The sequence below is a fragment of the Erpetoichthys calabaricus genome, chromosome 5 (genome assembly GCF_900747795.2).
Source record: "Erpetoichthys calabaricus chromosome 5, fErpCal1.3, whole genome shotgun sequence".
Lineage (NCBI taxonomy): Eukaryota > Metazoa > Chordata > Cladistia > Polypteriformes > Polypteridae > Erpetoichthys > Erpetoichthys calabaricus.
In genome coordinates, this window is record NC_041398.2 from 14,339,567 (window position 1) to 14,367,189 (window position 27,623).

At 43.6% G+C, this 27,623-nt stretch overlaps 1 protein-coding gene across 1 annotated transcript in view; it reads left to right on the plus strand.

Moving 5' to 3' along the window:
* Positions 1 to 26,714, plus strand: part of LOC114641566 (zona pellucida sperm-binding protein 4-like) — a 102,722-nt gene extending 76,008 nt beyond the window's left edge. The window contains exons 3-23 of the mRNA XM_051927710.1: positions 4,247 to 4,285; positions 4,373 to 4,445; positions 4,519 to 4,677; positions 4,753 to 4,940; positions 5,168 to 5,268; positions 5,343 to 5,470; positions 5,560 to 5,749; positions 5,822 to 5,969; positions 6,134 to 6,209; positions 6,334 to 6,456; positions 24,086 to 24,207; positions 24,293 to 24,365; positions 24,438 to 24,596; positions 24,671 to 24,858; positions 25,094 to 25,191; positions 25,266 to 25,393; positions 25,543 to 25,732; positions 25,803 to 25,950; positions 26,123 to 26,198; positions 26,357 to 26,479; positions 26,569 to 26,714. Of these exons, the coding sequence (XP_051783670.1) occupies positions 4,247 to 4,285; positions 4,373 to 4,445; positions 4,519 to 4,677; positions 4,753 to 4,940; positions 5,168 to 5,268; positions 5,343 to 5,470; positions 5,560 to 5,749; positions 5,822 to 5,969; positions 6,134 to 6,209; positions 6,334 to 6,456; positions 24,086 to 24,207; positions 24,293 to 24,365; positions 24,438 to 24,596; positions 24,671 to 24,858; positions 25,094 to 25,191; positions 25,266 to 25,393; positions 25,543 to 25,732; positions 25,803 to 25,950; positions 26,123 to 26,198; positions 26,357 to 26,479; positions 26,569 to 26,690 (2,652 nt within the window). The 3' untranslated portion in view covers positions 26,691 to 26,714. The remainder of the gene's footprint in view (positions 1 to 4,246; positions 4,286 to 4,372; positions 4,446 to 4,518; positions 4,678 to 4,752; positions 4,941 to 5,167; positions 5,269 to 5,342; positions 5,471 to 5,559; positions 5,750 to 5,821; positions 5,970 to 6,133; positions 6,210 to 6,333; positions 6,457 to 24,085; positions 24,208 to 24,292; positions 24,366 to 24,437; positions 24,597 to 24,670; positions 24,859 to 25,093; positions 25,192 to 25,265; positions 25,394 to 25,542; positions 25,733 to 25,802; positions 25,951 to 26,122; positions 26,199 to 26,356; positions 26,480 to 26,568) is intronic.
* The last annotated feature ends 909 nt before the right edge of the window (positions 26,715 to 27,623 follow it).

Here is a 27,623-nt window from a genome sequence, read left to right on the forward strand (position 1 = left end):
TACAGTTGGTGATGAACTAATTTAGAGGGCATAGAAAATCGTCCTGTGAAACTGGTGTTGAATTTTGGGAACCTCACCAAACAGTATACGTCTTTGGCATGTTTGGGTTCACATCCTACACGTAATCCGGGTCTACTGAACTGTAGGCTGGGGTATCAAACCCCCTGGGTGGTTCCCATCACCAAAAGTGATCTAACACTTGTATAAAAGGCGCTATATAGGCGCCTGACCCGACACAGACCCACACAGGAGGCACGTTAAAATAAACAAAAATTGTTCTTCATCTGTGGGAATGGCTCCTACACGCATGCGCCGCACGGCCGCCCTGCTGTCGAGAGTTGATTCAACAATAAAATAAAAACATAAATAAAAAGAGGAATAACCTTGGAGGTCAATCATCACCCCGAAAGCGGATAGTAGACATCACGTAGTACACTGTAAAAAATAAATCTTGCATGTGTGAAAAATAATTCTTAAAAAAAATTAGCTAACTATACGCAAAATAATCATTACTTTAATTAATAAAAATGAGTTTTACCCTTTTTATTGATTGTTTAGTTCTAATTCAATAAAAAAAATAAGAATAATGTTAACTTATTTTTCTTAAAATGTAAACATTTTTTATAACTTATTCTAAATAATAATAAAAAAAAAAAACTATACTATGAATTGAACACATTTAAGTTAAATGTAATGACACGGCACTTCCTCTCACACTGATTTCTTGGTCTTTACAACAACGCATTCGGCTGTAATGCTTATCCATAATAAGAGCTATTTTACTACGAATGTGTAAGTATAAAGCATATTAATTCCGTAATGAATAACTAGTATTTCATTTTGTATAGTTACAGACGTAAGCATTTGCTATTTTCACGAAACCTTTCCCTTCATGTGGGAAACATGGCGAGCGAGGTAGCGTCTTTCTAACAACCTACCTCGTTGCGTATGTTCATTTTTTTTTTTTTTTTTTTTTTTTTTATCGTTTAAAACTTTTATTTTACACAGAAAAAGAAAACGACACTTTGAGATAAGTTTGAGGAGGCTATGGCGTTTGTCCTAAACTACGACCTGTAAACAACATAATACCGTGACGGTTAGGCAGACGTCTTTTTATTTGACCGCTTATTTAATTCGTGTTCTATTTTCTGGTTCATTTTTAACCCTGTGATTTATTTAGCGATGTTTTATTTCAGGATTTTCGCTATCGCATACTGAGAAGTAGTGGAAAAGGCGGCCATTCATTTAAGCGGATATTTTTTCGTAAATGCAGGACGTGTCTGAAGAGCGCCATCTGCCGCAGGATTTCACTCCTCTACTCTCTCGACGTTTCCTTCCCGTTTAGCACTCATTCCTGGGACATTATTTGATTGAGATATACTTTTTGAAGAAAGTTTTAAAAAAGAAAAAAACATTTTCATTGAGATCTGAATGTCAGTAATTCAGCTAAAATTATCCTCCGACATTTGATTTACTTTTCCTTTGAAAATATAACTCCGTTGTTGTGACTATCTGTGTATGTTCAAATAAATAAAGATATGTGGAATTTTAGCATGTATTTGTTACACAGTCATTACTGTCCAGCGTTGCATCATTACTCTTTTTTTTTTTTTTGAGTACTGTAATTCAAATGAAAATCAGAGTAAAATAAACCATTTTGCCACTACTTATATTTAATCAAACTCATTTATTTTAAGTAAACTGGAGTAAATTAATAAATTAAGTTTACTCAATAGTGCAGTATATTAAATCGACTCAAAAATATTACTTGCAATTTGTTGCCTTATTTTTTTTTTGTAAGTACTTTTAACGCGTTATTTTTTACAGTGTATATGAGTACTAAATTTCAGGTCAATAGTTCAAACAGTTTGCGAGCTACAGGTGATTTAAATTCCTGGACAGACAAACGGACAGCCACGGTAAAGCGTATTATAGAAGAAGATATCACACATATTAAGCATCGATTTTAGGAAAGGAAGCCCTGCTATAACGTCTCCTTACTGAAAGAATGCAAAACAACAACAGCATTTACGTATATAGCACATTTCCATACAAAAAAGAAGCTCAAAGTGCTTTACATAATGAAGAAAAGAAAAATAAAAGACAAAAATAAGAAATTAAAATAAGACAACATTAATTAACATAGAGTAAGAGTAAGGTCCGATGACCAGGGGGTGCAGAAAAAAACAAACAAAACAAAAACAAACTCCAGACGGCTGGAGAAAAAAATAAAATCTGCAGGGGTTCCAGGCCATGAGACCACCCAGTCCCCTCTGGGCATTCTACTTAACATAAATGAAATAGTCCTCTTTGTATTTAGGGCTCTCACGGAAGGACTTGATGATGGTGGTCAAAAAGCGCCAAGACTACGTGCTAATGAAAACGGATTATACAAAACATTGTTATTAAAAATCAAAATGTACAAGAGCACATTACGATTTCTTACCCAGGAAGAATATTCCCGTGTACGTCATGTCAACACTGACGGGATTTTTTTAAAGAAAATACTTAGAAGACAAGCAAAATGACACCTCTTATTGGCTGAATAAAAAGATTATAGTATGCCAGCTTTCGAAGCAACTCGGGCTCTATCTTACATCTTGCCAGAAGAAGGGGCTTGAATTTCCTCGAAAGCTGGCATATTGTAATTTTTTTATTTAGCCAATAAGAGGTGTCATTTTGCTTGACTGCTCACTACATCCATAATGGCTAACACGGTACAACACCCTAGTGCTAAAAGAAAATATATAAACATACGAATTTCGGCTGATACCATTATTATTATTATTATTATTTTCAAACAATCTCAACGATTATAGTACTATATAAAAGCAGTCGGGATTGTCCTTCCGTCCCGTGAGTGCTACGCAGGCGCAGAGTTTCTCGCACGCCCCGTCCATTTTGCAATGCACGATGGGATTTGTAGTTTTGTTTTTCCAGATAAAAGATGATTTCTACTCCAGACTGTGCGATATATCTACTATATAAAAGCGATCGGGATTGTCCTTCCGTCCCGTGAGTGCAAAGCGTAGCGGTATTCCGCTTATCACAGACTTACTACTTGCGGCACGAAGCGACGCGATGTGAGCAGAGTTCTTGTGCTCCCATCGTTCCCTTGCTTTTGTGCGCGATGCGTTGGAAAAATAGTCAAAATGTATGTCTCTGGAAATAATTAATGTTGATGGAGTACAAATACCTCAACGCGAAGTAAATATCAGGGGAGATGGTGCTTGCTTATTCTCATCTATAGCTTATTTAGTGCATGAAACTCCGTCTTTAGCGGTACAGATTCGGGCTGACATTGTACGACTTTGGTCAGGCACTCGAGGGGATAAAAAACTTAGGTTTTCGGGAGATGCTATGAATGGGCACTTTGATGTTCTCATTCCCTTCACTTACATGCCTGATGTACACATGGAGCGCACACAAACTGTGGATGAAAGGAGGGTGAGCCTAGTTAACAAAGAAAACTGATGTAGTTTATTACAATGGCCATCTTCCAAGGTGCCGTGACATTCCCACAGCAGCTATTTTACAAAGCCACTTCGTCACGTTTCTTGTCTTCTTTTCTTCCTTGAATTAAATTAAAATTTATTCCTCTTTAAATGAACAGACTGATCCACCTGCAGCGCGGTCACTTCTACACGGTCTTCGTTTGGACGGATCAGTCCGATGCCGTGACGTGCTGATTGCTCAATAAAGCCGCACGTGCTGAAGGAGTGACGCCGATTTCCCGCGCTCCATTCTCGCGCCTTCTCACTAACGAGTCATCTGCGCGCGCCGCCGTTTACAATGATTTAAACCCGCGCGCGCGCTGTCTAGTTTATGTCGTGTTTCTGTTTCACGCATTCAAAGGATGGCGTGTTTGAATTGGTGGTGTCTTTTCTGGCTGGCTGCATATGTGCCCGTTGCTCAGTTTGGCCCAATAGTGAATGTGCCTGTGACTAAGAAGTGCGACGGAGCTAAGACAATGACGCTATCATTTGATAGTTCATGGACCGTTTATATTAAGAGTGAGTGCTGCGTGTTCTCGAGCTTGGTGCTTTATCGCGCTAGTCTTTTCAACATGTGTATATATATATATATATGTGTGTGTGTGTGTGTATATATATGTATTTTTATTTATTTATTTATATAATTTTTTTTTTTTTTTTTTTATAAAGAGTTTAAGGTTGGAGTGGTAAAAGTGACCAACAAACTCCCAGGAATAATTTTCCGTCAACAGCACCATGTCGCTACACTAAAGGTGCCCTTGTCTTCGTCGTACGGTTACGTGTCTGTACAGGTGAGTAGCACCGACGCTTTAGCATTGGCTTCCGTTTTCAATCAAGTTGTGAGTCTTGTGGATTTGAGCCTCTCCTGTTCTCTTTAGGGCGCTCGGTATGTCGCGAGGATTGCCTTTGGATTTCCCACTAATTTGAAAACCTTCACATGTCCTAAGCCAGGTATGCTTCTTCTCTGGGTTTGCACCCTGAGTGCCTCTTCCTCCTTTTACAATGGTGTTTATGATCATCACAGGTCCCCGCAGTATAACTGATGAGAGATGCACGGTTGCAGACCGTGAGAAGCTCCCTTGTGGAGGGTCTTCATCCATCACTCCAGCGGACTGTGAAGCCAGTAACTGTTGCTACGATTCAAGCAGCAGCAGCACCAGTCCATGCTACTATGCCAATGATGGTGAGTGGTTTGGGGGGTGTGAGTGAGCAAAGGTGGATGCTACTAGATATTCATGCTTCTGTTTGCTTTGGCCAGTGACTGTGCAGTGCACCCTGGATGGCCAGTTTGTGGTGGTGGTGTCTGAGAATGTGACCCTTCCTCCCCTGGATCTGGGGTCCATCCAGTTGGTGGACAGCAGTTCCCCCAGCTGCAGCCCTGTGACCAGCCTGTCCAGCTTTGTCATGTACCAGTTTCCAGTCAGTGCCTGTGGCAGCACAGTTCAGGTAAGACTTCATCTGCTAGACATGCCCACCCAGATAATGCTTGATCTCAAATGTTGAGTGGGTCAGCATTGTTGGAACAAACCTCACCGTCTTTAAACTAAAAGTCTGAGATATTTAGGTCTTTGATCACCTAAATGCAACAGGTTGTTGGTGACCTCCCTCACTCATTTAACTTTGGGGGTGGTGGTGAGGGGTACCAGCTGTGATTTATACTACTGCTGTTTCAGTTGCTGGCTGGTGGCAATGTGACTTACCAGAACACCATGTCTGCTGCCATCACTGTGAGCAGTGGTCCAGAGGGCTCCATCACCAGGGACAGTGTCTACAAGTAAGGCTTCTGAAGCTGCTTCCTCTAACCCTAAATGTGCTCTACCTGCTATGATGTGGTGTTTCTCTTCTCAGGTTGTTCTTCCAGTGCACCTACTCGGGAAGCCAGGATGTGCAAGTGGAGGCTGAGGTGTATACTGTGGCACCACCTCTTCCAGTAGTAGAGCAAGGGCCATTTGACCTGGAATTGGTCATTGCAACAGGTACTCCAGGGGGTGGGGTCCTTGTTGGTTTGATCAATTAGAATGATTTACGCTTTTTAAACGCCTGATGCTCCTTTTTCCATGGTCAGATTCCTCCTATGGCTCCTACTATGTGGATGCTGACTACCCAGTGACCAAAACTCTGAGGGATCCTGTGGCTGTGGAAGTGCACATCGTGAACAGGACTGACCCTAACCTTGTTCTGACTCTTGGGGACTGCTGGGTCACCCCAGGACCTTCTGCTTCTAGCCAGCCTCAGTGGAGCCTTCTGGTGAATGGGTAGGTTCCCCCTGTGTGAGGGTGGGGGAGAGGTTGGCTGTTCATTGCTAACTTGGGGTCTGCTTTTCCCAGGTGCCCATACACTGGGGACAACTATTTGACCAGCTTGGTGACTGTGGACAGCACATCTGGAGTGGCCTACCCAAGTCACTACAAGAGATTTGTGTTTGAGATGTTTGCTTTTGTGGACCCTGTAGCACAGCAAGCCTTGGCTGAGAAGGTGGGTTTCCTTGCTAATAGGGTGAATTTTTGTGCTGCCTTGAGTTGAATATTGCCTGAAATATTCTGTGGTTCTTTTAGTTTGGAGTGTCTCAGAATCCAGTTGAGAATGATGTCCTGGACTGCTAGAAACATTTTGGTTTCATGATATTCCTTTATCTGTAGATCTTCATCTACTGTGTTGCTGCTGCCTGCTATCCCTCTGCAGCAGACCCCTGTACTCGGAGCTGCCCTGTAAGAAGTGAGTAGCTCATGGTGGTTTAGTAGTGTTGTTGGTCTCCTAGCAGAACATTGGGGGTGCCCATATAATGTAGGGCCATGTCATTTTTAGCAGCACACAGTAGAGCGAATGGTTTGGTTTTCAGGATCTGGCAGAGCTGCAGACATGTTGGCACAAATTGCTTCATCCAGGAAGAATGTGCTTCTTCACAGTGGTCCTGTTGTCATTGAGGCTGACCAGGTGCAAACATCCAGCCTGGAGCAGAAAGGTAACCATCTTGATCCTCCTACTGGAGTTCTGCTTATTGGTTTTGCTGATCCTTTGTCTTCATCCTTCACTGTATGGCTTGGAGAGTAAATGTCCGTGTTTTTTTTTTTGTTTTTTGTTTTGTTTTCCTCTTACAGCCCCTCTTACCACTGGATACCTGGTGCTGGGAGCTGCAGCTGCCATGTTAATGGTTGTGCTAATTTTGGCTGTAGTTGCCACGAGGAGGTTGAAGTTGCAAAAGTGAAATCCTAATAAAGGTTTTTTGCCACATTAAAATCATGAATCCTTTTTTTAACTTGTGCAATCAAATGTGAACAGAACCCAACATGGTGGTTGTGGTGTCCAAGCAGTACCTGAAATGTCTGGCAAGTGACCTGCACATCAAGAGAGAACCCTTCTAGTAATTGGTCCAGGGACCTGTAGCTTTGTGTAGGATAGTGGCAAGTTTGATTCCTTTTCTAAGGCCAAAGGCTTCTACATGCTGGTGTATTTTTTTTGGTGCAGAATGAAGTGCGTAAACGTTTGGGTGGTCAGAGTTGGGTCCGAATTGGACTGTGGTGCACAAACCTGATCTCTTGGTGTCTGTTTCAATGGAATCCAGATGTTCAGGTTCACTTGGAGGACTCCAGACTAATTTTCCTGGTTGCCTTTTACAGTCCTGACTCTTCCAAGTTTGTTGCATTTACCTTCTGACCACTTGTTCCTAACTACTGACTTTTTCAATATTGGCCATATGGCACTGATTAACTTGTACTGGTGAAAATGGTTTGGATTGGTTTCTCCCAAAAAAAAAAAAAAACCTCTTGTGTGGGGTGTTTTTTAAATGGGGGGGGGGGGGGGGGGGGGGTGCCTTTAACAGATGAGGCATATATATTTAAAAAAAAAAAAAAAAAACTTTTTTTGCGCGACTTCTCTCTACACTATAGTTCAGTTGCTTCACTGATTTGCATGAATCGGAGACCTGCAGAGGTCCGACTTTGGGAGTCGGACAGGCCCTCCTCGTTCGTGCACTAGCCTCCATTAGTCGCGCTACCTCTCGCCATGTGTTGGAGCGCACCTCTGCTTGTCAATACCAGGTTTGTCCAGCAGACATCACATATCTTAAGGAGTAAGAGCAGAGTGTGTGTGTGTGGGGTGGTTTTTGGGAGGGTAGCTGCTGATTGGCAGAGAGATCCCAGCCAGGAATCGCGCTCTCCCGTCCGAGCTGAACACTATCGGATACTGTGCCAACATTTGACACTGGAGCATGCTAACCTTCTGCTTGGCTGGAAAATGCAGCAGCTTTTGCATTTTTGGCAAAGCGATCACCGCTACATTTTCACCCTGATGGCAAATCCAAAAATAACATTAAGATCTATCCTGTTAGGAAAGCCATCAATAAGAATATATACTGATTTTTTTAAAGTTTGTTCCATTTCACTACTGTGTGGGCAAAGCTGTGGCAGACCGTTTGGGTGTTTTGGGTTAGATATTAAGTAATAAGCTGGTAAAGCCTGGAGATACCAAGATGGGTGGATTAGCAAATTTGGAATCTGTTCTCGGAAGGACTTGAACAGCATACGTGCTTGTGGTAGATGAAATTTTAATGTCAATTGTAAAGAATTACACATAGGAAGTAAAAATGTAAGGTTTCAATACACAAAGGTAGGTTTGAAAATCAAAAGTCCAGCTGGAGAAGGATTTAGGAGTTCTACTGGACTCTAAGCTATCCACTTCCTGACAGTGTTCAGAAGCCATTAAGATGGTTAACGGAATGTCTGGTTATATAGCGCCTTGACGTGCACAGTACAAGTCACAGGAGGTTCTGCTCAAGCTTTATAACACACTGGTGAGACCTCATCTGGAGTCCTGTGTGCAGTTTGGGCCTCCAGGCTACAAAAAGGACATAACGGCATTGGAGAAGGTCCAGAGAAGAGTGACTAGGCTGATTCAGGGCTACAGGGGATGAACAAAGAGGAATGACAGAAGGAGCTGAGCCTTTACAGTTTAAGCAAAAGAAAATTAAGAGGAGACCTGACTTGGAGTGTTTAAAATGATGAAGGGAATTCGTCCAGTGGATCGAGACTTATTATTAGAGCTAATTTTTAAAAGGGAGTTCTTTACGTTAGCCATATTGTTTGCTTAATTTGAACAGAATACAATTACCTTCACTGCCATAGTCTATGGTGTAATGTTTCACCCCCTGTAAATTAACAAGCTACAACCATCTCCCCTATTTTTATGATGCAGTATGTTTAATTCAGTGCATTTTCTAATTTCTCCCATGGCTATCCTGGACCAAAAGACCCATTTGCAGTGTGTAAGTGGGATAGGCTTATGGTTTTCTGACCATTTTTGAAACACTTCTGTGTTGAAAGTTAAACAAGATACCTTCAGCTTTTCACAGAACATTCCTTTACTTTGCAATTCCAACTTTTTCTTGATTTTTGTATGAACCGTTTCATTTTGAGTTTTTTTTTTTTTTTTTCTTCTTCTTCTCCTAAAGCTTTTAACAAAGAACTCACTGGACAAAGTATATTTCAACATGTCGTCAAGCTATTGCTGGAATCCCATGAACAGTTTTGGGTAAGCGCAGCTGTAACTGATTATACAAGGAGTGCAATGGGGACACCATTAGAAACTTAAGGGTAAATTTTCCATAAACATTTGGAAGTGTTCTTTATAGAAGGAACCACAGATACTTGGAGTAAGTGGGCCAGTAGTGTGGCAGACGGGAGGACTTCCAAGACTTGATTTGTTTTCTAAGAATTAGCTGTCTCCTACAGCTCCACCTCTGTCATATAGAAAGAGGACAAGCTTTAAAAATTAAAAAGCAATTTGTATTGAGTAGAATTTATATTGATAGGCCGTCATAACTGAGGGCCTCTTGATGTACAATTTTGCTATCATGGGTGAGAAAGTAGCAGTGGCCTCTTTGCCAAAAATGTAAAAGTGTTGGCAAGGTATCTTTGGCCAAGAGGAAGGTCAGTATGTTCTAACGTCAAAGGTCAGCCCTGTATCTGATCGTGTTCAGCTCTGGGGATAGAAGAACATGTGGCTAATGAGCAGCTACCCTCTAAAACACACGGAGCTCTGATCGCTCTCTGAAAAACATCAAATGTTACTCCTTTAACAATCTGTAGATGATGATGATGATGTCTGCTGAACAAACTGGTATCGCTAGCTAAGTGGAGGCGAGGTGCGCTCCAACACGTGGTGACAAGTAGAACAGAGGCTGGCGCTAGATGCAGGTAAGAGATTATGAAAGCAGTTGAATTCGACAGGCTCAAACAAACGATGGCGCGATACACATGCAGAGAAAGGTACAGAATATGAAAGCAGTACAGCTTGAAAGTATTGTAGCGTCCCAGCCAGGCTGAGGGCTTTTTGGTTTGAAGTGACTGTTAGGTCTGATTGAGGGAGGATGGAGTACAGCACGGAAGACTGATAGTGGGGTATTGATTGATGCAGTAAGGGGGAGGTATGCTAGAAAGTTGTTTGTGGTTATGAAGTCGGCGATTGTTCAAGTAAAACTTGTGACACTTTATGTCCGTCGCTACAGTATCATAAAAAAAGATAGTAAAGATTATATTAGCGCAAACAAAAGGTGATTAATCATCAGAACCAGGTGTAATTGAAAAAATAGCAGGACAAAGCGAGGTCAGAAATAAAAGGCAAAGAGTGGAAAGTAAAGTCTTTTCGCCTTTGCATCATTCAATGCACAAAACGTGGATTTACAGAATAATGGACCATACACTATGAGAATCTGTGGTCCCGCACCAGTTAAAGCAACAACAAGTTTAATTTCAAAGAAAACGCACTTCAGTCAGGTGTATATTTATGAGCACGGAGAAGTGATCAGCAGAGACACGAAGTGGCAAAAAGGACAGCGGCTGTACAGGCTTTAAAATGACCGATGCTAAACACCAAACACCCCCGCCACCCAACGCGAGCAGCACTATACGTCCTGCGAGAAAGAGATGTAACCATGGCCAGGGCCGGAAATAAAGGACAAGTATTGTTTTTACAAAAGTTTTTCAAGTAAAAGTGAAAATCACGTATATGTAACAATTCCCATGAAAATAACAATCTCTTTAAATTGTATATCCGGTAAACCAAATATGGGGGTGAGCAGGGGTGGAGCCCCCTAGTACTACTAAAATACTGAAAGAATCTCTTAGGCTCGCCTTTCGCCTTCTCTGCTCTATTCCTCACCAACTGTCTTTTAGCCTCCCTGATATCCTTCTTATTGGTTGCCCTCATGTTCTCATACGCTCTGTGATTCACTTTGCAGTCATTACTCTTATACGTCTAATTCATCTGCTTTTTGTCTTTACAGCTTATTTTCTAACTCTTATATTAACCCACTGGGGAGTGTTTTTTAATTTCCGATGTCACACAACACACGCGACTGGGAGACAGCTGAAGGGCCTAAATTGTGAATTTCCCCTTGGGATTAATAAAGTATCTATCTATCATATAGTGCCTGTTCTATCATATAGTGCCTGTTCTGTATAGCTATCATATAGTGCCTGTTCTATCATATAGTGCCTGTTCCATATATCTATCATATAGTGCCTGTTCTATCACATAGTGCCTGTTCTATATACCTATCATATAGTGCCTGTTCTATCATATAGTGCCTGTTCTGTATAGCTATCATATAGTGCCTGTTCTATCACATAGTGCCTGTCCTATCTATCTATCATATAGTGCCTGTTCTATCATATACTGCCTGTTCTGTATAGCTATCATATACTGCCTGTTCTATCATATAGTGCCTGTTCTATATATCTATCATATAGTGCCTGTTCTATCATATACTGCCTGTACTATCTATCTATCATATAGTGCCTGTTCTATCACATAGTGCCTGTTCTGTATAGCTATCATATAGTGCCTGTTCTATCATATAGTGCCTGTACTATCTATCTATCATATAGTGCCTGTTCTATCATATAGTGCCTGTTCTATCTATCTATCTATCTATCTATCTATCTATCTATCTATCTATCTATCTATCTATCTATCTATCTATCTATCATATAGTGCCTGTTCTATCATATAGTGCCTGTTCTATATATCTATCATATAGTGCCTGTTCTATCATATAGTGCCTGTTCTATATATCTATCATATAGTGCCTGTTCTATCTAAATAACAGTAACTCCACATCGGACCTGGGACCGGCGGGGTGCGCTGACTGTCTCTCTCTTAATCTCTTGCAGACCATCCACGGGAAATCCCGCACGGTTTCCGGAGCCAATGATCACGCCACTTCTGGCACTGATGATATCACTTCCGGTTCCGGCCCCGATGACATCATTTCCTTTACTGGCCTTTTAAATCCGCCATCTTACCTCAGTGACGTCAGCTCTGTTTTGGACTTGATTCTGTGAACATCTCAGTTCAAATTAGTTCATTTTTGCAGCCTTAGGACAATATACGGGTGGCTGCCCCAAACCTTCATGATGTCTGTGTCTCATTCTTGTGATACCTATTAATTCCAAATTTAGGTGTGTACCTGTACTGCTTTACATGTCAGGCATTTTTAAACCTGTCCCACTGCTCCTCGACTGTCTCCACACTTAAACGCTTATCCCAGTTCATCCTCCTTAGACTTTGCTGCGTCTCCTCAAAATTTGCTCTACCAAAGTTAAACTAAACAGTTTTAGTCTTTGCATCTGCACTCTTACAAAATACTGAGAACTGTATTATGTTATGGTCACATGACCCTAGTGGTCCAATCACCTCTACCCACTCAGTTCTCTCCTGGGGCCTCATGTATAACGCCGTGCGTAGAACTCACACTATAACATGGCGTAAGCACAAAAGCGGGATTGTGCGTACGCACAGAAAAATCCAGATGCAGGAATCTGTGCGCACGCATACTTTCACGTTCTTCTACTACATAAATCCCGATTTGCGTGAAAAGTAACGCACGTGCACGCGCCTTCTGTCCCGCCCCAACTCCTCCCAGAATTACGCCTCTTTGAATATGCAAATCAATATAAATAGCCTTCTGTGAAAAGACAATGGGAAAAGCACGGGAGAAAATATAAGAATTTCAGCGAATACCAAGTGGAGGCAAAGGAAAAACGTACTATTTGTTGGTTTAAACAGTGGTATAATCAACAAAAGAAAGCTGATCGAGTGACAGTGTGTCGGAGAAACTCGAAGGCTCAACTTCACAAAGTCGCACAGTGCCCGAAATAAAAAAGAAATCACATATCAAAGTCGCCGTGAAAAAGCGAGTCGTAGCCCACTGTCTGAGTGTCATATGAAAGCTTATTAGGGTACAGACAAAAAAAAGGCACACAGTGGGGAAAAAAGCACGAAATGTCAACTTTAATCTCGAAATTTCCACTTTAATCACGTAGTTTATTTTGCCATTAAGGTAGAACATCATAAACTTCATCTTAAAATCGTTTAATTTACTAGTTTCTCAAATCCTATTGTAACTAAAGTGGCATGTTAAATGCTTTGTTCTGTATTTGATCTTCTATGTGCTCTGTGTGTATGAATCACTGCCTGCTTTTTAAACGGGCTTTCTCTTTCTTCGACGGGACACATACTCCATTACATTCTTGATATTACAGCTCTCTGAATAATTAAAATACTGAGATGTATACGTGATATCTTTTTCATGATGATAGGAATGAAAGCATGTTATTAAACATGGGAACACGATGGCACAGTGCTTGTTCATATCTCACGCAAGAGGCTTGCTGTGCCATGCGCGACCTTCAATTAAATAATTTATCACAGCAGTACTGTCTCTTTCAAACGTACTAACCTCCAATTCCTGTCCTTTTCTTTCTCCAAAAACTTAATCGCCACACAATAAGCTATGTAATAGACGTGAAGCCATCTGTAAGCTTAGAACTTCGATTCTTCAAAACTTTTAAGGAACATTGAAATATCTTAGTAGTACGTGTTTAATTATTATATCCGTCTATCCTTCCAGTGTCGCGTCAGCACCAGCAATAATACAGCGCAAGGCAGGAACAATTACTGAACTAGCTAGCGCTGCGGCACCGTGTCCTCACATGTTTAATTATTAACAATACAGATTATTTAAATGAAGTTAAAGTTTTATCTGTATAATATAATCAACATGTTTTGCTGCATTTCGTCTTAGAAATGAATACCGTCATCACATGTAAATACGCCCTTTATAAAGTGGCGCAGGTTGTGCAATATTATAACTGTAGTGCAAGTTTACAGTGAGGTAATTGTACTTATAAGTAAACAGTTCTACAAGGAGCACTTGATGGACTGATTTAGTGTGTTTAGAGTTCTTGGGATGAAACTGTTTCTAAACCGCGAAGTCCGTACAGGGACTAAAGTGTTTTGCTGTGGCTCAGGCAGCGTCTGCTTCATGCTGTGTACCGATAATTCTCTTTCCAATCAGCTGCTGCTGTGATTTCCCACTCAGATACAGTGATATAAATACTCCGAGTGGTGCAGTGAGAGTAATGTGGGAAAAGATGATCTGCTGTGGCAACCCTTAACGGGAGCAGCTGAAAGAAGATGCAGTGAGAGTAACAACGCTAAAGCAGTTATGATATTTAGAATACTATGGCTATTCCCTGGACCATTATATTGCTGCAGGTTAATTACAATCAGATGCATTACACTAATAAACAATATGCAGTTAATTTCAGTGTATTTATAAAGCCGCGTCAGGAACGTGGATCTAAGAAAGAAAGGGTGTTCACGCAGGAACAGTAGCACTGCTTTGACACTGGGTGCCGCCAGTCTGCAAAACCGGGCGGATAAATTGCGTACGCCAAGGAATGAGTTACCGTGGAAATGTGCGTGGCTTTACGCCAAGTTTAGGTTTTATACATCGCGATTTGAGCGTGGAAAGGTTCGTACGCAACATTTCTGTGCGTACGCACCGTTTATACATGAGGCCCCTGATTATTACCAAATACTAAATCTAGACAGGCTTCACCCCGTGTTGGTGCTTTACCATACTGTGTTATAAACTTCCCACAAACTTGAACACAGGGAATGTTATGTGTGTGACCCGTCCTGTCATGGAGAGTTTTAATGGGTTCAGTTATTTCAAGGATACCAGGATGCTCAGAAGTGTCTGGATGAACTTTACTATTGAACATCCAAGGCTTTAATGTAACTGAGCAGCCATCTAAAACAAGTCCTGTTCAGTGTAGCTTGTTGGGGATTGAGCTGATCTTCCTGACATCTTTTGTGTGTGTGTGTGTGTGTGTGTGTGTGTGTGTGTGTGTGTGTGTGTGTGTGTGTGTTTTTTGGGGGGGTATAAGCCAAGTTTTCTTTCTCACAGTATTAGAGATACCACACATTGGCAAAGCAAATACAACAGCGTGCACAGCCATGGAGATGTGAACAAGGCAACCACAGAGAGCCCCCCCAGGATGAGTGCTGGCCCCTCTTCTCTCTCTACACATCTTCAATTGGATCCATCTTTCAGGCTCGGGGTTTTCCTTCTCTGCCATGCATGAGATTGACAGCATTACCCATCATTCCTTGCAGCAGACCAAACCGTGACAGCAACATTCTCTCATTCACATCTCGCTGCTATTACAACCTGCATGAAGGAATGTTCTACTGAGCTCAACATGGCGTCCATCTCTGGGGTTTACATAGAATGGTCTGAAAAATGGAAAAATACCCAGTGAGTGGCAATGCCTTGTTAATGCCAGAGGTCAGAAGAGAATGACCAGACTGGTCTGAGCTGAGAAAAAGGCAACACGAACTCAAATAAGCATTTGTTACAACCGAGGTGAGCAGAAGAACATTTGAACACAAAACACGTCAAACCTTGAAGCAGGTACCACAGCGGGTGCCACTCCTGCCAGCTAAGGCTACAATTCACACATGGGGCTCACCAAAATTGGATAAGAGAAGACTGGAGAAACGTTGCCTGGTTTGATGAGTCTCGATTTCTGCTGCAACACTCAGATGGTTGGGTCAACAACATGAAAGCAAGGATCCATCCTACCTTGTATCAATGGTTCAGGCTCGTGCTGGTGGTCTAATGTAACTTTCTTGGCACACTTTGGGACCCTTAGTACCAACGGTGCATCATTTAAATGTCGCAGTCAACCTGAGTATTGTTGCTGACCACGTCCATCCCTTTATGACTGCAGTGTAGTCATCTTCTGATGGCTCTTTCCATGTGCCATGTCACAAAACTCAGTTTCCTGAACATGACGGTGAGCTCACGTGACTCAAATGGCCTTCCCAGTCACCAGTTCTCAATCCAGTAGAGCACCTTTGAGATGTGGTTGGCTGAGAGATTCACAATGTGGATGTGCAGCAACTGTGTGATGCTATCATGTCAGTGTGGACCACAATCCCTGAGGAATTTTTGCAGCACCTTGTTGAATTACAGTAGATCGCAAGACAAAAGGGGGTCCATCCAGCTACTAGAAAAGTGTATGTAATAAAATGACCAGTGGGTATGTGTACACACTTGGAAGGATTATAAATAAAATGCTTATTAAGATAAATTTCAGTTTTCCAAGTCCTATCACAGAAGACAAACGCAGAGTCATTCTGAGATCTCTCAAGCGTCTGAGCTGCTGGTCATCCTGGTGCAGACCCTGCTGCTAATTTATAATCATAAAGTGTGAGTACTTTCATAGGATCAGCCTGTGGAGACACTCGTGAGATCCTCTGCTCCTTCTGCTTAAAAATGGGCACATAAATCTAAAATCCTTACCCCTGTGCACTAAATAAGATTGGTTTGGCTCAATCCCAGTACCTTTTCCTCATTTACCAAGGCTGTGCCGGTTTCATTTGGATTCAGTGACTCTCGCAAAGTAGATTCCTTGAATTGTCCCCCACTCACAATCCTCTCATTACATTTGTATTACTTAACACGCACCTAAAGAAAATTTGAGAAGAGTTAAGTCATTCAGTACAAACCTGAAACTGTAATACACCTGTTTGTGTAACATACCATAATATTCTCTATTATAATTAAACCTTACCAGCCTTATGTGAGGGAGACCAGAGCTAATCTCAGCAGCATCAGATACAATGTAGACATCCGTCCTCGAGGAGGTCCATCTTAGCCCCATTCACCCCATACACTCATACTGGGTCAATTTAGAGACACCAGTTCATTGAACCTGCACGTTTCTGGGGCTGTGGTAGAACAACTGGAATATTCTAAAGAAGACCCAATCAGGAATGGGAAAGATAAGCAAAGTTCACATAGGATGCCATGACAGTGGAATGATGAGACAGCAGTGCTAAGTGATGCACCGCTGTGCCACCATAATGCAAGTTCGTCTTCTTTTTCTTCTTCTTACATCTGCATGGGTTTGATGTGCTTGACTATCTCCTCCATACAACTTGGTTCTACACCTCCTATTTATCTCAGCAGCATCAAACACGAGGCAGACATCCATCCTCTAGAAGGTGCCTGTCTACCATAGGGCCCATTCACCCCACACTCTGGGTCAATTTAGAGCCACAGGTTCATTGAACCTGCACATTTCTTTTTTTTTTTGGAATGTGGTAGAAGAACTGGAATATTCTAAAGAAGACCCAATCAGGAATGGGAAGGACAAGCAAAGTTCACATAGGATGCCATGACAGTGGAATGATGAGACAGCAGTGCTAAGCGATGCACCGCTGCACCATCATAATGCAAGTGCTTCTTCTTCTTCATCTTGTTCTTGTTCTTGCTCTTCTTCTTCTTCTTCTTCTTCTCTTCTCACATCTGCATGGGTTTGATGTGCTTGACTAACTCCTCCATACAGCTTGGTTCTACGCCTCCTATTTATCTCAGCAGCATCAAACATGAGGCAGACATCCATCCTCTAGAAGGTGCCAGTCCATCTTAGGGCCCATTTACCCCGCACTCTCATACTGGGTCAATTTAGAGCCACCAGTTCATTGAACCGGCACATTTCTTTTTTTTGGAATGTGGTAAAAGAACTGGAATATTCTAAACAAGACCAATAACAAAAAAGGGAAGGACATGTAATGTCCACATAGTCAATAACTGGATGTAGAATTTGACCCCCGGACACTGGAATGATGAGACAGATGTGTGAAGCAATGCACCGCTGTGCCACCATAATGCAAGTGCATCTTCTTCTTCTTCATCTTCATCTCTTCTCACATCTGCATGGGTTTGATGTGTTTGACTAACTCCTCCATACAGCTTGGTTCTATACCTCCTGCCCAGTTGGACCTTTTTCCTTCAGATCTTATTTATCCATTCATTTCCTTCTCAGTCTCTCCTCTGTTGCCCACATCGTCTTTGTCTCTCCTTCTCACACGTCCACATCTCGTCTACCTTCTTTCCTGTTTTGTTCTCTCTTACTTTATTGTCCTCTGGTGGTCTTATTTCTTATTCAGTCCTTTGTTTGTAGCCCTACACCTCCATCTCCACCTTCTCATTTCTGTCATCTCCAACTTCTTCTCTGGCTCTTCTCCCTTTACTACCCATGTCTCAGCTGAACACATCATTGCTGGTCTTAAAGTCCTCACTTGGACACCTCACTGTGATTCTTCACTCATACAATACCCCCAATTGTTCCATCCACACTGCACTCTGTGGATTGTCTCTGCATCCAGTACTCCATCTTGGGCTACCAAGATATTTCAACTTCACCACTCTTTGCACTAGTCCTGATCACAAATATTGTTACTATCCATCCATCCATTGTCCAACCCGCTGAATCTGAACACAGGGTCACGGGGGTCTGCTGGAGCCAATCCCAGCCAACACAGGGCACAAGGGCAGGAACCAATCCCGGGCAGGGTGCCAACACATCGCAGAAATATTGTTACTAACCCTCACCTATTCTGTTTCTCTTCTCGGTACTCAAATGTGGCACTTGGTGCCCACTGCCCACCTGCCAAGTTGTTTTGCCTGTCTAAGTTAAAGTCATCTCTGATAGGAGATTGCAGGAATTGTTGGGTAGGGGGGTCCTTTCATTGGATTGGCTTTCTTGGCTGTGGAATGGCCAATAGGGGGAAGCAGCTTGATGGTCCAGGTCTCCAGGGCTCTGAACAAATCCAAATCATATTATGTTGATTTCTGCTCTGTACTTGTAAATTTTTTATTTTTATACTCTATTGAGGATTACTTGTGTTCTGTTCTGTTCAGTGTATTGTATTGACCCCCTTGTTTTTGACACCCATTGCACCTAGAAAGGGGTCTCTTATTGAACTGTGTTTCCAAAGGTTTTTCCCTAAAAGGGTTTTCTTGTCTTCTAAGAGAGTCAAGGCTGTGGGGCTGTCAAGAGGCAGGGCCTGTTAAAGGCGAATGCAGAACTTCTTGTGCGATTTTGGGCTTTACACAAAAATAAATTGTATTGTATTATATAAATACACCTCATGTATTGGCCGGCAGGTTGGCACAGTGGTAGGAGACCTGTGGTTCACTTCCAGGGTCCTCCCTGTGTGGAGTTTGCAGTTCTCCCCGTGTCTGCATGGGTTTCCTCCCACAGTCCAAAGACATGCAGGCTTAGGTACATTGGCGATTCTAAATTGTCCCTAATGTGTGCTTGGTGTGTGTGTGCCCTGCAGTGGGCTGGCGTCCTGCCCGGGATTTGTTCCTGCCTTGCACCCTGTGCTGGCTGGGATTGGCTCCAGCAGACCCCGTGACCCGGATATAGCGGGTTGGATAATGGATGGATGGACAATGTTGTCATTGGGGGTGTGTGCTGATACAGTGGCATAGCTCAAGTTCGTGCTGCTCGGGCGGGCAGTGCTTCAATTTACTGCACTTCAACATATCTGTATATGTTAACCTATTTAAACAAAAAATTCAAATGACATATAGAGACAAATTAAGATAGATTTTGGATAAACTTATTCATATAGAGAGAAACAGCAATCATTTTTCACATGACAAGAATATCGTATACGCACTGATAAGCCGTGTTCTAATTATTAGTTGCATATAATTACGCAGCGAAAACCAGAACCAGTGTCGTGTACAAGTGACAGGTGGGGATGTTTTCTGCGCAGAGCAAGAACGCCTGCAGATTGATAATGAAACGAAATTATAAATCATAAATTAGTTGTTTATCTTCAGTTATCATCGGTGTAATGTTTTATTTTACAGTAATCCCTCTCTATATCACGCTTCGCCTTTCGCGGCTTCACTCCATTGCGGATTTTATATGTAAGCATATTTAAATATATATCGCGGATTTTTCGCTGGTTCGCGGATTTCTGCGGACAATGGGTCTTTTAATTTCTGGTACATGCTTCCTCAGTTGGTTTGCCCAGTTGATTTCATACAAGGGACGCTATTGGCAGATGGCTGAGAAGCTACCCAACTTACTTTTCTCTCTTTCGTGCTGACTTTCTGTGATCCTGATGTAGGGGGTGTGAGCAGGGGGGCTGTTCGCACACCTAGACGATACGGACGCTCGTCTAAAAATGCTGAAAGATTATCTTCACGTTGCTACCTTCTGTGCAGCTGCTTCCTGAAACGACATGCTGCACGCTGCTTCGTATACTTAAAAGCTCGAAGGGCACGTATTGATTTGTTTGCTTTTCTCTCTATCTCTGTGACATGATCTGCTCCTGACGCGCACTCCTTTGAAGAGGAAGATATGTTTGCATTCTTTTAATTGTGAGACGGAACTGTCATCTCTGTCTTGTCATGGAGCACAGTTTAAACTTTTGAAAAAGAGACAAATGTTTGTTTGCAGTGTTTGTATAACGTTCCTGTCTCTCTACAACCTCCTGTGTTTCTGCGCAAATCTGTGACCCAAGCATGACAATATAAAAATAACCATATAAACATATGGTTTCTACTTCACGGATTTTCTTATTATTCGCAACCCCCGCAATGGAGGAGGGATTACTGTATTTCCTTCTTAAATGTTAACTGCTGTGCCTGATGTCGTCACAGAAGGACAGTCTGAAAATTATTTTTGAAGCATCTGTGGATAGAAATCCGAGAATTTGACTTTTTTTCATTCTTGAGTGATATTTTTTCCGAACCCTGCCGCTTACACACGAATTGTACTCAGCCTGTTTGCCAATAATGGCATTCCCAAAAATGTGCCGCCCCCTCGCCACTGCGCTGATAGAGCACTTTGCCGCACCCACCATATGACGAACCTCCCGGATCGGCCCCCGAGTGCAGCCGTACGCCGGGTGAGCCCTCAGCACCACACGGCAGCAGTGTCAAGATCCTATGAATCGTAATATTTTGTAATCCCATTTCTAATTAAATTTGTATTTAAATCTGACGTGATGTTCTGTAAATATTGTCTTTTTATTGTTTCTTGTGTTCATGAATGTCAATAAAAAAACTCTTTTCAATTTAAACCATTTTGAATTATCTTCGTTTTGCCGATATGTTCAATGCGGTTCTGACAGACCGGGACACCAGGTAAAGGTTAACTGCGTCTTTTACAGAAATGATCCGCCGTATGTTTAGTTTGACCAGTGACACGACGGGATGGCATAAACCCCCCCAAACTTCACCGTGATTCCAGTTCTTTGATTTGATGTTCCTCTTTTTCCTTCTCATTTTTATCTCTTCAGTTTTTCAACAGGTCAAACGCACGATGTTACTTGCGGATCTTGCCGAGACCCACCGAAACCTTAAGAATGTCATCTTTCGACCCTCCGTTCTGAAAGAGGGGTGACGTCAGTTCCATCCTAAAACTGTTGGCCGAGATCTCCAGTGACGTACGGTGAGGTGGCTCTTCAGCTGCATGATATTGCTGCCATATGGCATATGCAATGGAATTCATAAAAGCAGTGTTAATGTTTGTGATGCACCATCTGTTGGAATGGGAAATTAAAATGCATATTCACTGCTATACTGAACACCATTTGGTGCAGGATTAATAGAAGCAGTGTTAATGTTTGTCACCTGCTAACTGGTTAAATGCCAAATGCATTTCTTATTAAAAGTGTTTTGATACACAGACACTTATCATTTTATGAAGATGGGACTTTGCCAACTAAAACTATCTGAGACAGTGGCAATATTCATTCTAGCAGCAGGTGTCTCAAGAAGCAGAACGTTGTGCAATCACATGGTAAACTTGTTTGGACTCACCTGGATGGCAGCTTTACTGTACTTAATGTCCAGATAGTTGTGTCTTATCTCCTCCTTGGTCAAAATGAGTAAATCGGGGCTCTCCTTTGGGTTTGTTCCTGATTATGGTTGATTTACCTTAACCTCTGTTTGAATATTAACTAAATAAAAACTTGAAATTCTTCTTCTACTATCTGCAAAAGGGTTAAAGCATCACCTTATGATAAAAGCAACACCAGTCAATAGGAGATCCATCCATCCATTATCCAACCCGCTGAATCCGAACACAGGGTCACGGGGGTCTGCTGGAGCCAATCCCAGCCAACACAGGGCACAAGGCAGGGAACCAATCCTGGGCAGTGTGCCAACCAACCGCAGGACACACACCCACACACCAAGCACACACTAGGGCCAATTTAGAATCGCCAATCCACCTAACCTGCATGTCTTTGGACTGTGGGAGGAAACCGGAGCGCCCGGAGGAAACCCACGCAGACACGGGGAGAACATGCAAACTCCACGCAGGGAGGACCCGGGAAGCGAACCCAGGTCCCCAGGTGTCCCAACTGCGAGGCAGCAGCGCTACCCACTGCGCCACCGTGCCGCCCTCAATAGGAGATGACTTATCTATATTACTAAACCACAGTTTTAATTTATGCACGGACGCATCGAAACGCATGCGCACTACGCCGCGGCGCCCCACAGTCAAACGCAGCTGCTCCCCAGAGTCAGTAGGTGGCGCCCAAACACCACAACCCACAGTCAAACGCTGCGGCCTCCCAGAGTCAATAGTATGTATGTGTCAGCAGTCTGTGTGGCATGTTTGAATCACATAACGGACTGCATGAAGAAAGTTCATTTCAACGCGCTTCTGTTATTGTCTGTCCCAGGACGCACCCACCCTCCATGATATTTCATCACTCAGCGGCTTCCCACCGAGGCGCATACGTACTCAAACTCAGCGGCTTCCCAGAGTCAGTAGGTGGCGCCCAAACACCACAACCCACAGTCAAACGCAGTGGCCTCCCACAGTCAGTAGTATGTATGTGCCAGCAGTCTGTGTGGCAAGTTTGAATCACATAACGGACTTTACCATGCCTACGACCTGTGAACTAAACCTGAGGTAAAGCGTGCACGCCAGGTTCTACCGCCGCCCGGACGCGACCGCCCACACCACCGCATATACGACGACACAGCCATAAAAAAACAAAAACGAGACTACATGAAGAAAGACAATAACAGAAGCACGTTGAAATGAACTGTCCCAGGACGTACCCACCCTCCATGATATTTCATCACGCAGCGGCTTCCCACCGAGGCGAATACGTACTGCGCCGTGGGGCAAGCCCCAGAGTCAAACGCAGCGTCTTTCCAGAGTCAGTAGGTGGCGCCCACACAACACAACCTGTACACTACACTTGCTTTAATCCACTGTGCCAGTAATATATGTCATACATCAAAATATCGGACGGAACAGAACCTGATTGTCATTCTTGGATTTACGATTCTCTAGAGAATCGCGGGCTTACTTGTCAAAGATAATTCAAGACCGAGATATCTAAGGAGGCGGCACGGTGGCGCAGTGGGTAGTGCTGCTGCCTCGCAGTTGGGTGATCTGGGGTCCTTCCCGGGTCCTCCCTGCGTGGAGTTTGCATGTTCTCCCCGTGTCTGCATGGGTTTCCTCCGGGCACTCTGGTTTCCTCCCACAGTCCAAAGACATGCAGGTTAGGTGGATTGGCGATTCTAAATTGGCCCTAGTGTGTGGGTGTGTTTGTGTGTGTCCTGCGGTGGGTTGGCACCCTGCCCAGGATTGTTACCTGCCTTGTGCCCTGTGTTGGCTGGGATTGGCTCCAGCAGACCCCCGTGACCCTGTGTTCGGATTCAGCGGGTTGGAAAATGGATGGATGGATGGATGGAAATACATGTCTGCCACGTGCTTGACATCATAAAACAATACTTATTGTTGCCACTAGTGGTCCCCTAAGAGCAGATTTGATTGGAAAATAGAAAACTGAAAGCAATTTCAAGTTACGTGTTATTGCTAATATGAAGACTTTTTTTTTTTTTTTACAAAGCCCCTCTTTAGAAATACTCGTACTTCTCACATTTCTCGTCTTTTTTTCTTCCTTGATGTTTCCTGATTTCCCTCCTTAAATTATCAGACAGATCGCCCCTCATAGCGGTCGCTTCTACACGGTCTTCGTTTGGACGTATCAGTCCGATGTTGTGACGTGCTCATTGCTCAATAAAGCCGGACGAGCAGAAGGAGTGCCGACGATTTCCCGCGCTCCATTCTCGCGCCTTCTCACTAACTAGTCACCTGTGCGCGCCGTCGCCGATGATTTAAAGTCGCGCGCGCGCTCTTGTTCATGTTTAGTGCATTCACAGCATGGCGTGTTTGAATGGTTGGTGTCTTTTCTGGATGGTCGTGTTGGCGTCGGGCTCTCAGTTTGCGTTAGGAGACGTGCGCGTGACAAAGAAATGCGACGAGGACAATACGATAACGCTGTCATTTGATGGCTCTCCGACTGTTTTTCTTCAGAGTGAGTGTGCTGTGTTCTCGACCACTGCGACTTGTCCGCGCCTGCGTCTTCAAATTAATTTCGCCCCTCTTTTTCGTACTTTTCAGAGACGAGAGGTGGACTGGTAAAGGTGACCAAAGATCTCCCAGGAGTTGTTCTCCGTGGACAGTCTGGCCGCACCACACTAACGGTCCCCTTTTCTTCATCGTACGCTCACGTGTCTGAGCAGGTGAGTAGCGCCTAAGTTTTAACCGTTGGTAGCAATTAAGATGTGTGTCGTGTATTGTGGTTTGAGCCTCTCCTGTTCTCTTTAGGGCTCCCAGTATGTCATGACTATTGCTGTTGGATCAAGATCAAATATGAAAACCTTCACCTGTCCTAAGCCAGGTATGCTTCTCTTCTGGGTTGGTACGCTGAGTGTCTACCACATCTTCTAATTGGGCTTTTTGACTATCGCAGCTCGCCGATCTGTGAGTGTTGCTGAGAGATGTGCAGTTGCAGACAGTGAGAAGCTCCCTTGTGGAGGGTCTTCGTCCATCATGCAAGCTGACTGTGAAGCCAACAACTGTTGCTACGATTCGAGCAGCAGCACCAGTCCATGCTACTATGCCAATGATGGTGAGTGCTTGGGAGGGGTGTGAGTGAACAAAGGTGGCTGCTACTGGATATTCATGCTTGTTTGCTTTGTCCAGTGACTTTGCAGTGCACCCTGGATGGGCAGTTTGTGGTGGTGGTGTCTGAGAATGTGACCCTTCCTCCCCTGGATCTTGGGTCCATCCAGTTGGTGGACAGCAGTTCCCCCCGTTGCAGCCCTGTTATCAGCCTGTCCAGCTTTGTCATGTACCAGTTTCCAGTCAGTGCCTGTGGCACCACAGTTCAGGTGCGACTCCATCTGGGGGATGTAGTAATGTTGGCTACACAAACCTTAAGCCACTATTTGAAAACCTGTAATGGGCAAAGGACAATGCTAAAGGGTTTTTAATGGGGTTCATTCCTGGTCTAGAATCCCCTCCTATGAATATCCCTAAAGTGGAAAATGGAGTGCTAGTGGTGTGGAAAGGTGATGTTCCCCCACTATGTAGTGGTTGGCAGTGATTGTAATGTCCCGGTTTCAGGTGGCTGGTGGCAATGTGACTTACCAGAACACCATGTCTGCTGCCATCACTGTGAGCAGTGGTCCAGAGGGCTCCATCACCAGGGACAGTGTCTACAAGTAAGGCTTCTGAACCTGCTCCCTCAAACCCTAAATGTGCTCTACCTGCTATGATGTGGTGTTTCTCTCCTCAGGTTGTTCTTCCAGTGCACCTACTCAGGAAGTCAGGATGTGCAAGTGGAGGCTGAGGTGTATACTGTGGCGCCACCTCTTCCAGTAGTAGAGCAAGGGCCGTTTGACCTGGAACTGGTCATTGCTACAGGTACTGTGGATGGGTGAGATCCTATATGGTTTGATTTGCCAATTCATTCTCAAAGGCTTGAAGGTTCTTAAAAGCCTGGTGTATTTGGAGCTCTGAGGATCCATATGGCTAGGGTGTGAAAGTTAATGCCCCCTCCTCTCCATGGCTAGATGTGTCCTATGGCTCCTACTATGTGGATGCTGACTACCCAGTGACCAAAACTCTGAGGGATCCTGTGGCTGTGGAAGTGCACATCGTGAACAGGACTGACCCTAACCTTGTTCTGACTCTTGGGGAATGCTGGGTCACCCCAGGACCTTCTGCTTCCAGCCAGCCCCAGTGGAGCCTTCTGGTGAATGGGTAGGTCTCCGAGTGGAGGAAGTAGAGCATGGCTGGTCAGTGCTAACTGGAGGGTCTGATTTTTTCCCAGATGTCCATACACGGGGGACAACTATTTGACCAGCTTGGTGACTGTGGACGGCACATCTGGAGTGGCCTATCCAAGTCATTACAGGAGATTTGTGTTTGAGATGTTTGCTTTTGTGGATCCTGTAGCTCAGCAAGCCTTGGCTGAAAAGGTGGGTTCCCATCTATGAATTGTGCAGATTTTTGCATGTCTTTTGGTGACACTTGTAAAATCCTTAAGTTCAGTGTGGAACACGGCAGATTCTGTGATCCTGAAATTCAACTGAGAAGGAGTTGTAGCTATGTGGTTTCTTAATGTGATATAACCTCATTCTCTCTCTGTAGATCTTCATCTACTGTGTCGCTGCTGCCTGCTATCCCTCTGCCACAGACCCCTGTACTCAGACCTGCCCTTCTAAAAGTGAGTAGCCTGTGGTCTTATCTGCTAGTAGGCCATGGTTTGTAAAGTAATGGATTCTAATTGAAGCACCGTAGCATGGTATGGAGATGAGGTGGGGATATCCTGCTGTCTTTGTATAGTACCTCCTGGTTGGTCAAACTCCACCTTTCCCCTCTTAGGATCTGGCAGAGCTTCAGGCAAGTTGGCACAAATTGCTCCCTCCAGGAAGAATGTTCTCCTTCACAGTGGTCCTGTTATCATGGAGGCTGATCAGGGGCAGACCTCCAGGCTGGACCAGGACGGTAATCCTATTGATTCCCAATATGTAAGACCTGACACATTTTGCTAATCTTGATTGCAGAGTAAATGTCCTTTTGTCTTCCTCCCACAGCCTCTCTTCCCACTGGATACCTGGTGCTGGGAGCTGCAGCTGCCATGTTGATGGTGGTCCTGATTTTGGCTGTGCTTGCTGTGAGGAGGTTGAACTGGCAGAAAGTGAATCTGAAATTTTAATAAAAACATAATGAAAATTTGTGGTCGGTGGTTTTTTGACTTTGACAACCACAACCATGTTGGTTCAGTTCTCGAAGCACCACCTTTCAGTTTTTATGAAGTGGTGACCTGAGCGTCTTCTAGCCAACCCCATCCTTCCCACTGACCAACCAGTCTTTGAGCACAGGGTGAGACTCACCCACTGGGACATGTTCTGCACATAGATCCACAGGTCAATGTGGGCATCCTTCTGATTTAACCTCTAAATGTCACTTTAATTTCTGTTCATTGATATGATTTTTTGGGATGCTTCCACCCAATTTCCCCCACTATCTATACTTTGACCCAGTTCATGTACTGCTGCTTTCATGGTTGGTTCGATTTTTAATCCAGTGGCTTAGCTTTCCTCGTTTTCAGAGGAACGGAGATGTAAATTTTTGCTTTACCTCTTGCAGATCTCAACTTTTTGGGTTGACGCCTTAGTTTTCTGGTTCTCTTCACCCACTGGCTAACTTGACCTGGACAATGATGTCATTAGTGCAGAATTCAGCTGCCTAATCTTAATGAGGAAAAGGGAATCCAAGCACATCACCCCAGTTCTGGTGTCCCTACACTGGTTACCTGTGCCATTTAGAATTCACATTAATTCTGTGTAGGGTTTACCAAGCTTTTAAAGGTGTGTGGGGTTTTTTTTTTTTTTGGTCCCATTACAATCAATGTAATAGATCTCCAACTGCGGGTCTGCTTAGAATTGTAAGAGCTCAACTTGAACGAAGTGGTGAGGTGGCCCTTTGCTGTTATGCACCTCAAATCTGGACTAGCTGACCAATAGTCACAAGCACTTTAAAAAACTGATCTCATTATGGTAACCTGGCTTTCTCTGGGCTTCATTTTAGTGTAACCCTGATATTCTGTATATGCAAGCAGTTCTCAAACTTTGGGGTGGGCCCACAA